The following is an 18,131-nucleotide window of genomic DNA, read 5'->3' on the forward strand; positions in this document are numbered from 1 at the left end:
TCTCATTGCGGTAGCTTCTCTTGCTGTGGAGCACAGGCTCTAGGCACAGGCTCTAGGCACATGCACTTCAGTAGTTGTGGTACACAGGCTCAGTAGTTGTGGCACACAGTCTTAGTTGCTCCGCGGCATGTGGGATCTTCCTGGACCGGGGCTCGAATCATGTCCCCTGCATTGGCAGGCGGATTCTTAACCACTGTGCCATCAGGGAAGTCCCAGGGGTCTGAATTTTAATAGGAAGTTTCGGAAGCATCTTACACTCATGATCCTGCTGAGTCCTCACAACCAGGCTGTGCAGGAGGTGTTATTGTTGTCAACCAAACAACAATAACAACAATAAACACACACATACACACACACATACAAGGCTGCAAATAAGAGAAGAGTTTATTTTGTTCTTAAGAATTGCAATTCTGGGGCTTCCCTGGTGGCGCAGTGGTTGAGAATCTGCCTGCTAATGCAGGCAACACGGGTTCAGGCCCTGGTCTGGGAGGATCCCACATGCCGTGGAGCAACTAGGCCCGTGAGCCACAACTGCTGAGCCTGAGCATCTGGAGCCTGTGCTCTGCAACAAGAGAGGCCGCGATAGTGAGAGGCTCACGCACAGCGATGAGGAGTGGCCCCCGCTTACCACAACTGGAGAAAGCCCTCGTACAGAAACGAAGACCCAACACAGCAAAAATAAATAAATTAATAAACTCCTACCCCAACATCTAATAAATAAATAAATAAATAAATATACTTGCTAAATGAATGAATATCATTAAAAAATAATAATAAAATAAAATACCACATGACCCCCAAATTTAAAAAAAAAAAAAAAAAAAAGAATTGCAATTCTGGAGACACAAATTTGGGTGAAACCTAAAGAGTGTTCCAGGGAAGGGAGTCAGGGGCTTTTGAAGGCAAAAGCCACAGGCTGCACTCTGGCACAAGAAAGGAAATGTTTGTCCTTAAGGGATAGGCTGTCACAAGTGTTTTAGGGCAAGGGTCTGATAAATATCTTGAGTTTCTGGAACATTGGGCAGATGTCCTGGATGCCTGCATTAAGGTAATAAGTGCTCAGAAGGTCAGATTTCTATCCAGGCTGAGACATGCATAAGTCACACTTCCTCAAAGGCCTCCCAGCTCCATTTCAGAGTGCTGTCTTAGCAACACTGACTCCATTTTGATTTTCCTTTCACATCATTATCCACATTTTACAGATGGAGAAACCAAAGCTGTGGAAAGTCAAGTAACTTGCTTAAGTTCCCAACAGCGTTAAATGGTAGAGTTGGAATTGTAACTTACTTTTCTCTCAAGTCCTTTTCCTCATGACCAGCTGGTTACAAAGAGATGAAAGTAGCCTAGTTCTCACATCTAGCACTCACAGGCTGGTTGGGGTGGCAGAAAAAAACCTGGGGGTGATGATCAGTGCCATCATCCAGGTACACCCAGGAGGACAGGAGCCCTGAGCCCGGCTGGGTGTGGGCAGGCCTCAGAGGAGAGTCAGGGACAGCTTTCAAGTAAAAGGTGACAGCCTTGGTCTATTCGGTCTGCTATAACAGAATACCATAAACTTGGTGGCTTATAAGCAGCAGAAGTTTGTTTTTCACAGTTCTGGAGGCTGGGAAGCCCAAGATCAAGGTACAGGCAGATTCAGTGGTCAGGTGAGGGCCACTTCCTGATCCATAGACTGCTGTCTTCTTGCTGTGTCCTCACACGGCAAAAAGGGCAAGGGAACACTGTGGGCTTTCTTTTATAAGGTTCTAATCCCATGAGCCCTCATCACCTAATCACCTCCTATAGCCTCCACCTCCTACTGCCATCACATTGAGGGTTAGGATTTCAACAGATGAATTTAGGGAGGACATAAACATTCAGTCCATTGCAGTGACATTGGAGCTGCACAGTGACTTGAAGTTGACCTGAAAGGAAAGTTAGAGGCCGAGGGAACAGCCGAGGGAACAGCAGCTGCAAAGGCACAGAGGCTAGGGGTAGCATAACATGTTTGCTCTAGAGGTGGATGCCAGTTAGAGACTACTGCACCAGTACAGGCAACAAACAATGAGGTCTGACACCAAAGCAGCAGCAGTGGGAGCAAAGAGGAGAGGACAGATTGAAAAATATATTTAGGAGGTGGAATGGGCAGCACTCACTGACTGACCAGTTATGAGGGACGGGCAGGGTTGCAGTGTGCAGTGGTGCAGACTGTGGACTGCTCAGTTTCCCAGCTGAGGGATCTGAAATCCCAGCCTCTTTGGAACCTTGTCTAGAAGAAGGGTTGGTCTTTTTTAATTAACCAAGACATCATAGAGACTAGCAATAGCCCTAGAAGGGAGGAAAAATTACTCCCAGAGAGGTGACATTCCAGAATATGAGTGGAGGGTGTCTATGGAAGACACCACCGCCCAGTAGCTGAAACAAAAAGCTGAATCTCTGACTTACTTCAGGAAGACAGAGCACTGTCTGTGGGGCCATCTCCTTGAGTGGAGCAGGGAAGTGACCCTCTGTGCGGTGCTGGGAGGTGTGAAGGTCAGTGATGGGCGTGCTTAGAGAGGGAGAGTTTGGGGGTCGGTTGGTGAACTGAAGTGTGGCTGTTGCTGATCGGCTGGCTTACAGAAGAGTGGTCACTGAGGCAAGCTGTCATTGTTCAATTAAAGGGAGATGAGTTATCATTGCTTGAATGGTTTAACACACTTTGGGGTGGTTACTTGTTGCCATGGCAACAAGACAGTCTTTGGGGTATGAGAACTTTTTTTTCCTCAAGTGAGAGCTGGCTTAAGCCATTCACCCCTCCCCCACAGGGGTGTTTTACTTTAACGATGGACCATGTTTCTCAAGGGGTTAAATCTCCAGAGAGATTTAGGGGCTGTTTGGGGCGAGACACCTGCCTGGTCCAGGCAGCGGCAATAAGGTCCAGTTTCTGTCATCTCCCTCCAAATCCTGGGCCTGGGGTGATCCCAATAAGGGAAAAGGGAAATTAGTTGTATAGCAGGGGAAGGTCCTGGCGTAGGGGAACGTCACGTATCAAATCAAAAATAGGACCTAGGAGTGAATGAAATTTTATCTGGGCACCTTACTGAGGACTATAGCCAGGGAGACAGCCTCTCAGATAGCTCTGAGGAACTGCTCTGGGAAGGTAAGGGAGGGGCCAGGATACATCATCGTGTTTGCTGAAAAGACAAAACAAAAAAACACAACCCCCCCAAAAAAACCCCATGTAGTCAAACATCAAAAGTTTACTGCTAAAAAAAAAAAAAAGTTTACTGCTAATCACAAAAAACAGACATCTCAAATAAATGAGATATCTGTTTTACACTTAGAATTTAATCCAAAGAAACATAGACTAGGAAAACAGTTTGATGTGAAGGAGAATAGACGGGTTGGCTTATTGCCCTGTTTTGAGCATTTTTATCATCAATAGTTCTCACACGCAGGGCCTAGAGGCAGAGGACCTCGTGCACTCCTAGTGGTTTCTTTCCAGAGACTGAGAGTTCCATAATCCGGGGAGAGGGGTTTTTACTATGGCTGGGCTGGACACTCAAGTCTGAAGCTGGGTTTTGAGGTTGGAGAAGAAAGGGTTTTGTGAGGGGATCTGTAGGAAGCCACTTTCAGCCAGTTCCAGCTCTATCTTCAGATGGCAACTGTAAAAGGCTGTGAAGCATGTGTTTCACCCTTCCTTGAAGCCCTGCTTCCTCTCTTAGAAGCTCACAGTCTTGAGACGTTAGCCACAACCATCTGGGCTCACTTTCCAAGGCAGGAGTCCTCTCCTCCTGAGGCACCAGCTGAGCTGGGGATATCTGAGCATCACGCGATGAGTTTGCAAGATGTTGAACAAATAAAGACGTGGTGTCCTGATGGGGAGTCCTGTGGGCTGTACGGCAACCGCCCGCCCCACCTTCCACCCAGCAGAAAACGCGGTTCGCCCTACTGGGATTCTAAATCGGGTCCTTCACTGAATGTTTGGTACTTGATAAGGGCGTTAACCTTCTGCAGAAAAAAAATAAATGGGAAGGGAAGCTTGAGAGAGGCCTTTATTATTTTAAGGGACAAGCGAGGGCAATAGGGCTGTGATCATTGATTATCTGAGTTTTTGAAGCAGCTGAACCAACAAGCTTGGTGGTTGGAAGCTGTTCGAGTCCTGGGAATTTCCCTGAGGCCTGAGGAATTAGAGCTAGAAGGGAGGCTGTCTGCCTTAAGAGTTCAGGGAAAAAAAAAAAAAAAAAAAAAAAAAAAAAAAAAAAAAAAAAAAAAAAAAAAAAAAAAAAAAAAAAAGAGTTCAGGGATTAGAGATTGGCTGGGGGCCCCAGGAAGAGATGAGAGCTGTCACTGATGAATGTCCCTGACCAGGAGATGAGAGTAAAGAAGGCTCTGGAGCACAGGCCCCCACCCCCATGCACCATGCAGGAAGGAGGGCTTATTTGGCCATAGTTGCTCCCTGCCGGGCAGGGAGGGAAGGAGGTGACCTGTTTGGGAGCTGTGCAGTGGGTCCCTCAGGCTGCCCCCCAAGCTGCCCCCCAGCTGTGATCAGAGCCTTCACACTGCTCGGTTCTCAGGTTATGTGAATGCGCTCCTGTATTCACCCACTTCTTTAGAAGGGCCCAGGAATCAGCCCTGACAAATGTCTGTGTGTCTTGTGTTCAGGAGAGATAACAATTAAGATTAAAAAAAAAAAAGAAGTAGTAGAGGGCAACATACACTGCTTTATCCTTACCCTTTACTGTCATTTGAGAAATCTTGGTTTGATAGGCTTTAAGCTTCTTCCCAGATTTGTGATGCTGTGGTAGATGCTGAATGAATCCCAATCTCTGCCCAGGAATTCTGGCTTCCAGCTGCAAAGCCTTCACAGTACTCACGTGGCTCCCCGCAGCCCCCTTCTTTTCCAGATTTCTCCGGGCTCCTGCCTTTCCCTGACACAGCAAGCCCCAACTTTGGGGCCCTTCTCCATGGATCACCTCTGACTTCTCACTTATGAACCCAGTCCCCTGCTCATCTCCTGTGCTTTTGAAAGGCTCACCTCACTTTCCTCATCTGTTACATGTGGACTGGAGGTGGCTGGAGGTGGGGACTTGCAGTGGAGAATTATCAAGGTCTCTCCTAGCTCTGACACTCAAGGACACTCAGGGAGTTAGCCATGGGCAAAGACATCATGCTTAGTGCTTGAGTATGGGTGTATAAAATAGAGATGCGGTACCCACCCTCAAGAAGTTTCTAGTTGAGTGGATCTGACACATACATAAAAAAATCTCTGATGCTCCAAGGTAGATATGCTGTGAGTTAATCAGAGCTCCTCAGAATTCCAAGGAGATGAGAGATCCCTTCTGGAGGCAGAGGGAGTTGGTGAAAGCAATAAAGCAGGACTTCCCGGGCTCTTTCCCAAGGCTGGTGGCACAGAAGCCCTTGGCCTCCTGCCCAAAGTATCCTAGTTATCTGCTCAGTTCCAATCCCAGTGGGCAAGGGATCCCTTACCAGGCATCCTCCTGGAGAGGAAATCTGTCCATAGACCCTCAGATTCATATGCTCTAAATCGGTACCTCATTAAATATTTTTTGTATTCTTGATCACATTGCTAATAGTATTTATTATTAATATGTTAATAATACATTATTATTATTTATGGCTATTTGCTGGAGTGAAAAGCCCTGGGAGGGCCTGGGCATCAGTACTGGGATGACCAAGCAGAAGGAATGTCCAGAGGGAGAACTTCCAAAGAGGGATTCTTCCAAGGTCCCCCATGTGGGCCATGCCAGGAGCTTGAACAAGGAAGCCTTCCAGGACGGTTCTTGCTTTGCAGCCCTGGGAGACTGTAAGCTCCAAGTACAGCTTTTAGTGCTGGACCTCATCCCCGTCACCTCCCTGGTCACTGAATTCCATCTTCTCCCAGCTGCAGAGGAGGAAGGCAGTGGAGCACTGTACCTAGAGTGCACGCTAGGCCACTGGACTGCCTGGGTTTGAGTCTTGGTTTCTTCTTCACTTCTGCTCCAAGCTGTGACTTTGGACAAATTATTTCCCCGGGCCTCAGTTTCCTCATCTGTGGAATGGAGCTATAATAGTACCTATATTATATGAATTGCTGGAAGGTTGAGATAATACATTAAAACACTTGACACGCTAAACTTTCACAAACAGTAGATGACATATCTAAAAGCCAGTCTTATGTATTTTGGTTCATGTCATTCCCAAAGTGCCTTTTCTCTGCCTCTCAAACCCTTCCCACTCTTCAAAGTCAATAAATGCCTAAAATGCAACAAATATATGGAGGCCGCAGAGAGTAGTAGGTCAGATAAGCGTGGACTTGGGAGCCAGCCATACTAGGCATGAATCTTGGTTCCTATAACCTTAGACAAATTACTTCATCCCTCAGTTTCTTCATCAGTAAATAGGGACACAATAGTACTAGCCTCATAAGATCATCATGAGGATATGAGGATTAAATGAGTTAGTGTTTGTAAAGCACTCATAACACTGCCTGGCATGTAGTAGGTGCTTTATGAGTGCATGCTAAAATTTTTTCTATAATCTGTCAAAATATAGCACACGGCACAATTTCATTGTTAGCTGTTTCCATGTGGGTCTTATTTGCACTCCACCTGCTATGAAGGGTAGAAAACACATTCAACCCATCTTTGACCCTAGCCCACTGCCTGATTCATGTTTGGTGCTCAATAAAGTGGCTAGATCGAAATAAACCAGGAGAAGGGGCATGGGCACCAGAGAGATGTCCAGATAAAGCAGGTACTGAAACTGCTGATTGGGTGTAGGGCAGGCACAGGCAGTAACTCTTCTCTTCCAGGAGTGTTTGATCGGCCTAGAATTTGCTTCACTGTGGTTGGTCCAGGAAGCACTGGCCGGAGGCTGTGAGAAACTAGAAGGTGGAACAAAAGGCCCTGTGTTAGATAAAGAGCATGGCTTTCGAACCAGCAGGAACCCGTGTCGTTATGGAGATCAGTGTCCATGGAAATGAGATAGAAACAACCACCATTTACTGAGCACCTTCCAGGTAGATAGGCACCAGCTAAGTATTTACTACGTCCATTTACAGATGGGGCTGAGCGAGAGGTTAAGCGAGATACAAAGCGAATAAAATGGAAGAGTGAAGATTGGAACACAGGTGTGTGAATCACACCCTGCGTACGGATGGGAAAGTGACCTGGCCGAGCCAAGCGCGATTCAAATGATAAAGACCATTTTATTACAACGAAGGGCTTGAGAATAACGGCAATACGACCACACTCCGGCCTGCGAGCACACCCGGGAACAGCCCGAAGGTCCCACCTCCCTTCGGCACTTACGTGCGCTCCGTGACTACCGCGGCGGACGCGGGGCCGGCGACGGAGGCCGCATGCGCCCTGGCGTCCTGGAGGGCTCCCCCTCCCCCTGGCGGCTGCAGCGCCCGCACGGGGCGCATGCGTACACCCGGCGGGCCGAGGGCGGCCCCGAGCCAGTGGAAAGATTTGGCCGAGCAAGTGAGCGGGAGCCGGCCAGTGGAGCGCGAGCGCGCAGGCGCGGCCGGGGTAGGGCCGCGACTCCGGAATCTCGGTGAGCCCCAGCCTGCGCCGCACTCCGAGCCGCAGCCATGGCCGCCTACAAGCTGGTGCTGATCCGGCACGGCGAGAGCGCGTGGAACCTGGAGAATCGCTTCAGCGGTTGGTACGACGCCGACCTGAGCCCGGCCGGGCACGAGGAGGCGAAGCGCGGTGGGCAGGCGCTGCGAGGTGCGGAGCGGGCCGGGGCAGTGGGTGGGGGCTGCGAAGTCTCGGGCAGGCGCCGCTGGGTGAGGGCCGCTTGACCTCCCCCGCGACCCCCGGAGAGCGCCTTCTCTCCAACAGTTTATTTTGCAGTTGAAAAAATGGTCCCAGGTTGGGGGATCGACTTGCTCAAGGTCACCCAGAGGAGTGTGAGGGGCCATGCCAGGAAGAGGACCCGGGCGGTAGCCCCGCAGCTTACTGCGCTCTCCACGACACCGCCTTGAGAAATTCCCCCTCTTCCTAGTCCGAGCACTTAGTAACTCGGGGACGGGTTGCTAAATGGGATGCCTGGTGTCTTCCGGCAGCTATAACCAAGCCTACTCAAGAGGATGCTGGGGATCCTGGTGAAGCGGCAGGCCACATGCTTCTCCCCGCTGCGGGGGAGTGACGCGGCACCCGGGGCCGGGGGGGGGGCAGGGGGCGACCAGCAGGGTTCTAGGTACAAAGACATCCACGTGCTTATGTAGAATGCCGTTTACCAGCATTCCGCAAATCCTGTGTCCAAAATGCGTCCACAAATGTAACTGAGTGAATGAATGAATGAATGAAGGATTTGAGTAGATCCTCTTCACAGCCCTATAAATTATACAGGTTTTATTCCCCTCCTTCCCATCCCTCCCTGGCCCTCTTTCCTAGTTGGGAAAGTGAGGATTGGAAAGATGACTTGTCCAAGGTCACATCTTATTCCTAGTCTGCCACCCTGGCCTCTGTTCTGGGGTTGAGTACCGGGTAGGTGCGAGGAACTGGTAGGCTGTTACGGGCAAAGGTGGAAGTGGCAGTGAGATAAGCTGGCTTACCCAGGCTTGCCCCCGCTGGCACACAGCTCTTTGTGATTTTGAAACGCTAATAAGGAAGCATTCCCTGCTGCCAGCAATTCAAAGCGTCTCTGGACTGAGGAGGTGCTTCCACCGATCCTTCCCTGCTCCCTTTTAACCTCTGGACAAAGCAGCAGCCATTAAAAAGGGTCACTGTTGCCTGGCTGATGTGAATCAGGTATTTGGCCCCAGTTTGCTCTCTCTAGCTTCTTGCCTTCACTGTAGATCCTTTAGAAATGAAGCTAAAGGTTCGGAAAGTCTGGGAAATGTAATCCTGCTGGGGATGTGTGTGAATACTTTGGGATGGCCTGGTGTGACCTCATACCGGTTAGGAGAGGCCAGGATAGGGAAAGTGCTGGTAAAGGAGGCCATTTTCTCTCCTGCTGTCTGGCAGGAAGAACTGTATGGGTCTGTGGTGGTTTGCTGATGACTAGCCTAGGACAAAGCAAATTGCAGCTGCCCTCTAAGACTGATCAAATGCCTTAACTTGTAATATCTTAAAATAACAGACCCTATTTCAGTTTTTAAGTAAATGTTAGTAGCATTAGTTTCAAAAGAAATCCCATTTAAAATTTTAATAACTGTTTAGGGGCATCACAGATGATTAAATAAAAAGTGAAAGACCAAAAGCAAAAACGGAATGATGAAGACCATATGAATAATCTAATACTGTAAAAGACCTAAAATAACATTAAATTCACCAGGGCTTTAAGTATTATAGGGTTTATAAAATCTTGAATGATTTCAGGAGGAAGCTACCAAGAACTGAGTTTCCCCATCCGTCTTGCTCCTGGGGGCGGATGGAGTCCACACTGCACACCAGCTAACCCCATCCCTGGGAGTGTCCTAGACTATGCTTTTGTTTGATGGCCAAGTTGAAGGAAGAGACTTTAGAGTTCTCTGTTAAGAGTTGTAAGGGGAACTGCTCTTTTCCTCGGGGACTGACTTGTGTATCCAATGTGCAGCACTCCATTGCAAGTGGAAAATGCAGTGAAACAACCAATAGCTTTTCAGCATGGGAGCTGAGGCTTGCACTGTGGATAGTCACTTCCCAGTGACTCAGCCTTTCATTGGGGAGCCATTCCTCCCCATAAGATTAGGGAGGGGATGGTAAGTGCGTCTACTCGGACTTGTCAGTGAGGCTCAGTGATGAAATCTGTGTCTTTTCCCTTGTGGGTTGTGGTGAGTTTCTTGGTGATTAATTCTCCCTTCCCCCATCAGTGTAGTTCTTCTTACTGGCCTTATTCTCAGTTGAACGGCTGGCAGGAAAATTTACTTCACGTTTCGTTAATTACTGTTGGCAACCTCAACATGGGGCAATACGCAGGAAAGTTTGTGCTGAATTTCAGAGGGCCTTGTAGCCTCATGGAAGAAAATAGGAATGTTTTCCTGGCCCACTACGTAAGGAAAGGGCCATCTCCCCATTAAAGTGGGAGGGAGAATAATCGTTTGTGAAACATGAAGTAAGACGAATAGTTGTAACTTACTGGTTGGGCCAACATAACTTGATACCACCCCTCAGTAACTGCTGTGTATGGAGGAGAGGTTCCTTTACAAATGCATCAGACAGCGCACAGCATTTGCTCTTTCTCCAATGAATGGCTTCAACTTGGTTTAACTATTGACGTGGGTAGATTATATTCTCAGGGTAGTGAGGTAATTTGACGATAGCAGAAAAGGAACTGTGGATGAAGAGATTGTGATGTGATTTCCGTACTCTAGGGAAGGTATAATTTCATGCAACAAACTAGTTTTATCAGCATCCTCTAAGAGCTCTTGCTGTGTCCTGGTTGTTGAGAGTTCAAAATCCCATTTCTCCTAGACCAGAGGTTAGAGAGGACTGAAGTAGGTTAATAATTATCAACAGAAGTGACAGTTCTAACTAAAATACAAACATCAGGATCCTTAGAAATTAGCAAACTATGGAGATAGCTAGAGATGGTGGTTATGAGTTAGATTTTTTAAAAATAAATTTATTGATGTATTTATTTTTGGCTGCGTTGAGTCTTCGTTGCTGGGCTCGGGCTTTATTTAGTTGCGGCGAGCGGGGGCTAACTCTTTGCTGCAGTGCACAGGCTTCTCTTGTTGCGGAGCACGGGCTCTAGGCGCACGGGCTTCAGTAGTTGCAGCACACGGGCTTTGCAGTTGCGGCTCGCGGGCTTTAGAGCGCAGGCTTAGTAGTTGTAGCTCGCAGGCTTAGCTGCTCCGCTGCATGTGGGATGTTCCCAGACAGGGGCTCGAACCCGTTTACCCCTGCCTTGGCAGGCGGATTCTTAACCACTGCACCACCAGGGAAGTCCCCTGTGAGTTAGATTTTAGAGTCATACAACCTGGGTTTTAATCTCTTTTGTGTAATAGCTGTGAGCTCGGATAATTTGCTTAACTCCTCTAGTTTCTATTTTCACCTGGTAAGATGGGTTGTAATGATGTAACCTTATAGGATTGTTCTGAAGACTAAGTAAAGCACATACAAAGTACTCAGTCCAGTACCTGACAGATGGTAAGCTCTCTATAAGTATTAGCTATTATATTTATTAAAAGATTCCAAGTTTTTTGAATCCTTATCTTGAAAGAATTAAAGCAAATAAATTCTTAAAATGTGCTTAAGCACAGCACTCTGGGGATTAGGAAAAGTAGCCCAGATCTCAGGTTAGCTGGTTGACAGTACATTTGGGCCTTGGGTTAGATGAATTATTGGGGAACCACTGGGAAGTATATTGTCAACTGCAACATAAGTCAACAAATTTTATCTTCCCCGAAGGCAGAATATTGTTTTTCCTGCTAAGGTGTACAAAATAAAATATTTAGCCAAATAATTTTCATTTGGGTTGTCTGTACGTGATGAAATTTATATGTAAGAAAATTCTGGCTCTAGGGAATTCCCTGGTGGTCCACTGGTTACAACTCCCACTGCCGAGGGTCTGGGTTGAATCCCTGGTTGGGGAACTAAGATCCCACAAGCCATATGGTGTGGCCAAAAAGAAAGAAAATTCTTGCTCTAGAGTGGACCTGATTAGCTTATCACTTTGAACTTATAATTTCCAGATGCTGGCTATGAGTTTGACATCTGCTTCACCTCAGTGCAGAAGAGAGCAATTCGGACCCTCTGGACAGTGCTGGATGCCATTGACCAAATGTGGCTGCCAGTGGTGAGGACTTGGCGCCTTAATGAGCGACACTATGGGGGTCTGACTGGCCTCAATAAGGCAGAAACTGCTGCCAAGCACGGTGAGGCCCAGGTAAAGATCTGGAGGCGCTCCTATGATGTCCCACCACCTCCGATGGAGCCCGACCATCCCTTCTATAGCAACATCAGTAAGGTATGGACAAATGGAGGTTTGGCTTGCTCCACCCAGGACCAGGGTATTAGAATCTGGGCTTCACTCTTTTAGCTTTTATTAGGGTCTGCCTAGATCCACTGAGTTTCTAATTTATGATAAAATAGTTACTTGTTTTTTTTTTTTTGGCTGTGGGGTTTGTGGGATCTTAGTTCCCCAGCCAGGGATCAAACCTGGGCCCTCGGCAGTGAAAGCACAGAGTCCCAACCACTGGACCACCAGGGAATTCCCTAAAATAGTTAATTGTGATCCCCTTTCTCCAAGGAGTGACCTCCACTTGTTAAAAGATTTAGTTAAGAGTTTATGTTGTTTATCTAAAAAGAATATATCTTTTTTACATCTACTGCCGTGTTTTAAAAAAACCCATCCATAGCTGATAGGGCCTTCCTAAGCCAATTGCAAGATAAAGTGAATTGGTTAGAGCCTTGTAGCCTACCTTTTTTTTCTTCTTTCCTAAGTTATGTTTCTTTTGAACTGTCAGTCTTCCCTATAGAGGGTAATGGGGGAGGGAGGGGCAGGATAATAATTATCCCCTTTCCCAAGCTCTCAGTGCCCTGGTGAGAGACTTTCACCCATCACTTTGATCCCTTAGGGGATGAGAAGTAGGCAGAACGGATGCAACTGGTAATAACTGAGAAGCTTGGATTTTTTGTTGTTTAGGATCGTAGGTATGCAGACCTCACTGAAGATCAGCTGCCCTCCTGTGAGAGTCTGAAGGACACTATTGCCAGAGCTCTGCCCTTTTGGAATGAAGAAATAGTTCCCCAGATCAAGGAGGGGAAACGAGTACTGATTGCAGCCCATGGCAACAGCCTTCGGGGCATTGTCAAGCATCTGGAGGGTATGTACGTTTTTCAGAGGGGCCCTCAAAGAGGGCTAAAGCAGAACTGTCGCTAATCTGGACTTATTTAGTACAAAGGAGACCTTCAGGAAAGGGCTGGACATGTTGATAGCCTTAGAGACAGTCCAGATTGTCTCCTAGTAGAAACACACTCTCTATCCTTGTTTCTCAAAGCATCCTCTGCAGAAGCAGAGGCGGCCAGACCCCACTGGGTGCTTGTTACATATGCAGAGCCTCAGGTCCCACTTCAGACCTGATTGAGAAGATGCATCTATCACCCAGGTAATTCAGATACACGTGGAAGTTTGAGATTCCCACCTCTAGACTAGGATTACCAGTCGAAACTGCTGATAAAAATCCTTCTTAATCACAACCTGGTACAACTCCACAGATGAATCTCAATTTGCATCTTAAATTGTTTCACCCAAGGGCCTAGAGGCCCAGATGTGCTGAGTTTTGGCAGCCTGGATGGACTACATAGGACATTTGAGATATGTATAGTCCTGCTTTACTGTGGGCTTCCAGATCTCACTTTGGGAGAGATACCTTTCATCCTTTTTTCTTGCTTTTCGGTGACTGAGAAATAAGTTACAGGGGCGTTCCTTGGGTGAGTGATCTACTACAACACAGATCATTACTGTTATGACAAATACCAGAAAGGGTGTCTTGTTTTAATTCCTACGAAAGTCTTTGGAGGACGTGTTTCCCCACCTGGAGAATGAGTAGCAACGCTGGAGAGGTCGTGGATTCATATCTTGCTTGACTGATCATAGGGGGGTGTATTTTCAGGTCTCTCCGAGGAGGCTATCATGGAGCTGAACCTGCCGACTGGCATTCCCATTGTCTATGAATTGGACAAGAACTTGAAGCCCATCAAGCCAATGCAGTTCCTGGGTGATGAAGAGACCGTGCGTAAAGCCATGGAGGCTGTGGCTGCCCAGGGCAAGGCCAAGAAGTGAGGTCGGGCAGCAGAGTACTTTCCCAAGGATTACCTTTCCTCCCAAGCCCATCCATTCCTCTGCACCTCTCCCCTGCACACGTCACACTGACGACATCTGTAGGCATCTTAGGCTGTAGCTGCGGATGGGGAGCAGCGGCTCCCAATTTCATTTTAGCCATTTTATCTCTTGCACCCACTCCCTTCATACAGTCTAGTCAGAATGGCACCTCTGGGACATGGTCCTCAGTCCAAGCCAAGGGAAGACTTATCCAAGAGCGCTGAGAGGTAGTAACTGGGGCGGGGCGTTGCTAGTGGTTGGTTTATTACTAAGGACCTGCTTGAGTAGGGGATAGGGAGGAACCATGCCAAGGTGTGACCAATGAGGAGAAGCAAGAGAGCCTATTTGTGTTCCCAGAGGCTAGCTGGGCACTGTTCTGTTCAGGTGACTGGGGGCTCTAGTCATTCCAGTGGAAGATGAATGTAACCTGCATGGTGATTCAATCAAACACTTCCTCCCTGACTCCAAAAAATTGGGATCAATCCTGAATGTTTATGTGTTGCATTTACTTTTACAAAAGAAAAATTTATATGTATATATAAATAAAAAAAAACCCCTTCTGGGGTTTCTAGTGGCGGTTGAAATATTCCCACATGTGGTCATCAGAAAATGAGCCATTCCTTACACCGTCATGGGATAAGCTTCTTGACTTCTAAGGTGTAGGAGTTCATCCTGCTGTGTGTTTTAGAATCCCTCCCCCGCCTTATTGTTTTATGGCAGCGGAATGCCTCTTGATCACATCCAAGTGTGTCTTTCACTGTGCCTGATTTCTGAATCATGTTCCCGTTGCTTGGCCCACCACTTAGGCCCAGTACTCATTTGAGCATAACTGTAGTAAATCTTTTTTCCAAGTCAGTATGATAAAGGAGTGATGTGCAATATTTTCTGTGTCATGTGTGGTATGTCTTATCTGAGGAAATCAACTCGAACATTCAACTTGAAATGTCTCTCATTACCCAAGTCCTTGTATGACAGATTAAGAACTTTTAGGACAACCAGTCACAACTTTACATAGCCTAGTCCAAGTATCATGTATCTCACTGGGTTTTCAGTGTTGGAGAGCTGAACTCTGCATTCCTGTTGCCTCTCTACAGCTCTTGCTCAGTGGTGCTGGTTACTGAACACTGGAAAATCAAATTCTGAAACTCTATTATGCCCTCTTTAGAGTAAGGTAAATGCTTGTTTACTAGACTTAAAAAAGCCAATCTTTTTTTTATTAGTAACTTTAAAACTTGATTCACACCTTTCTTTTTGGGCCCTAAATTTTTTTTTTTTTTTTTGGCGGTACGCGGGCCTCTCACTGTTGTGGCCTCTCCCGCTGCGGAGCACAGGCTCCAGACGCGCAGGCCCAGCCGCTCTGCGGCATGTGGGATCTTCCCAGACCGGGGCACAAACCCATGTCCCCTGCATCGGCAGGCAGGCTCTTAACCACTGCGCCACCAGGGAAGCCCGGCCCCTAAAATTTTAACCCTGTCAGTCAACTAATTAACATCCTCAAAAGTTACACATGCAGGAGAAAAGGGATATACAGTCATCCCTTGGTATCTGCAGCGGGGGACTGGTTCTAGGATTCCTGTGGATACCAAAATTAACAGAAGCTAAGGTGCCTTATATAAAACTGAATAGTAGGGCTTCCCTGGTGGCGCAGTGGTTGAGTCCGCCTGCCGATGCAGGGGACGCGGGTTCGTGCCCCGGTCCGCGAGGATCCCACATGCCGCGGAGCAGCTGGGCCCGTAAGCCATGGCTGCTGAGCCTGCGCGTCCGGAGCCTGTGCTCCACAACGGGAGAGGCCACAACAGTGAGAGGCCCGCGTACCGCAAAAACAAAAAAATCCTGGGTAGTACAGTTGGCCCTCCATATTCACAGGTTTCACATCCATGAATAGGGAGGGCCGACTAATTATATACGTAATAGGGAAGGGGCACTGCTCACATTTACCTTTTCTCTAAGGTCTTTTAAAAGATCACTGGAACGTGAGAAAGCCCATAATGCCTTTCTTCTAGTAGGAGCAAGTAACACCATCTATAAAGCTCTTATGAAGTACCTCTATGCTAGCCACTGGGTTACCTACATAATCTCCAATCTTGACAACCTCTGAAAGGGCTGGTATCCCCAGTTTACAGAAGAGGAAACATGCTGAAAACGATAACAGAAACTTGCCAGAAGGTACACTGCTAAGTACTGGAACCCAGATGAATGTTACTGCAACTAAATCAAGATTCTTATTCTAAAATTTAAGTACTTTTAAGCATCTTGCTTTTCAAGTTTAGTTTTTTATTTGATCTACACATTAATCCTAGGAAGACCTTTAGTAACTTAAGTCTCCAGTAGCCTGGTGGGATGTGAGTTTACTTAGCTTGTACTGAATCTTAGACCAGAAGTTGGTGATTTTGCTTGATCAAGTGCTCTTCACCCAAATCAGGTTGGATCAGCTTTGATTACTACTACGCTATGTCCCGGCATCACTTGAGTTTACAGCAGTCTCCATTCCTTGCAACCTAGACTCCTGGCTAGAACTCCTGCCTTATGGGCAGGAAAATAACAGAAAGCCAGCCTCATTTACCATTATGGCTAGGAGGCCAACAACTACTATCCCTCCAAGACAGTGTTTCTTAGCCAGGGTAGCACATCAGAATCACCTGTGGAGCTGAACAAACCCTAAACACCCACAGGTTCAACCATGAGATTCGTGAGCAGAGCCAGGGCGCCTGCAGTCTTTTTTTCCCCTGCACTCCCCCTGCTACCCCTTTACCACTTACAGGCAATTTTGAAGTTCACCTAACCCAGGCTGAGAACCACTTTTCCAAGGCACAGAAAGTATATTCTCCCTGTCTCTAGATTAGCAAATATCATCATTACTACATATCAATCACTCTTTGGGCATAGCTATTCAGTCAGCTATGAGTACACTCAAAACATTTTTATTCAGCATTTGCTACGTGTTAATCACAGTACCAGGTACTGGAGATTCGAAGATAGATAGCATGCTGCCCTAAAAGCTAAGGTAAGTAGGGGAGACAGGCACACAACTAACATGTGATACAATATTGCATGGTTAAGGGTGAGAAAATCTAACCTGGTTCGCAGCAAATCAGAAGGCCATTACCCAGTTGTTTCAAATGTTCTTCTTTATGACACTTTTTAAAATTACTGTTTGAAATTATAACATTTCCGTATTTGTTTACTTTCATTTGTCTCCCCTCCCACCAATGGTCCCCCCGACTAGAATGTAAGCTCCACAAGGAAAGGATTCTATCACGTTCACTGCTTTACTCCCTAGTTCCTGGAGCAGTGGTGGGCAGAGGAGTTGCTCAAATACATTTATATAATGAATGAATGATGTCCAACAAGCACTTATAATTAATTAACCAATGTCAGTTTGGAGAGCCTCTAATTGCATGCCTGAGGTTTCTGTTCAATACTTGGAAAAATGAGGCACCATGGTATAGAAGGAAGGGTCTAGGCTTTACAGTAAAACAGATCTGAGTTTGAACACTGTTCTGCCTCTTGATGTCTGAGATTTATTAATTTTTCTAAGCCTTAGTTTACTTATCTGTAACATGTGGAAATAATTGCTACTTTTCCGGGTCACTGTGAAGTTCAGAGATAACTGAATGGCTAACACTGTTGAGAAAATCAATTGGTAGCACCTTTCTGCAAGGCAGTAAGGGAAAATCTAACCAAAAGTTTAAATGTGCATATTCTTTTACTCAGCATTACACTGCTAGGAATCTGTTTTGCAAAAGAATCATAGGCATGCACAAAGATATATGGTATAGGGATTTTCTCTGCAGCATTGTCTGTAAAAGAAAAAAAGTTTAAAAATATCTATCAATAGGAGATTGATTATATCAATACAAACTACACTGAAGTATCTAGCATTAAGTCCTGGCATTTAGTAGATACCTGATAGAAGGCAATCAGTTATATAATAACAACAATATATAACAGTAATATTGGCTTGTACTAACCACTTTTATACATTTCCTTATAATAATCCTATGAGGTCATACTATTCCAGATGAGGAAACAGACTTAAAGAAATAAAAATAATTTGCTCAAGTATCAGTTCAACATCCTGATTGTTATAGTACAGCATATTATTTTGCAAAATGTCACCACTGGCGGAAACTGGGAAAAGTGCATAAGGGATCTCTGTACTATTTCTTAAAACTGCAATTACTTACAATTATGTCAATAAAAATTTCAATTAAAAAAAAACAGGGCATCCCTGGTGGCAGAGTGGTTGAGAGTCTGCCTGCCAATGCAGGGGACACGGGTTCGTGCCCCGGTCCGGGAAGATCCCACATGCTGTGGAGCGGCTGGGCCTGTGAGCCATGGCCGCTGAGCCTGCGCGTCCGGAGCCTGTGCTCCGCAACGGGAGAGGCCACAACGGTGAGAGGCCCACGTAC

General features: G+C 46.6%; 1 protein-coding gene across 1 annotated transcript; it reads left to right on the plus strand.

Moving 5' to 3' along the window:
- Positions 1-7,555: 7,555 nt before the first annotated feature.
- On the plus strand, positions 7,556-14,600 carry PGAM1 (phosphoglycerate mutase 1; the record flags this gene model as incomplete). The annotated part of the gene is made up of 4 exons (XM_079709336.1): positions 7,556-7,694; positions 11,588-11,862; positions 12,541-12,721; positions 13,511-14,600. The coding sequence occupies 4 exons, from the start codon at positions 7,556-7,558 to the stop codon at positions 13,678-13,680; spliced, it is 765 nt and encodes a 254-aa protein (XP_079565462.1). The 3' UTR covers positions 13,681-14,600.
- Between the last annotated feature and the right edge of the window lie 3,531 nt (positions 14,601-18,131).

Source organism: Hyperoodon ampullatus, assembly GCF_949752795.1.
Source record: "Hyperoodon ampullatus genome assembly, chromosome: 1".
Taxonomy (NCBI): domain Eukaryota; kingdom Metazoa; phylum Chordata; class Mammalia; order Artiodactyla; family Ziphiidae; genus Hyperoodon; species Hyperoodon ampullatus.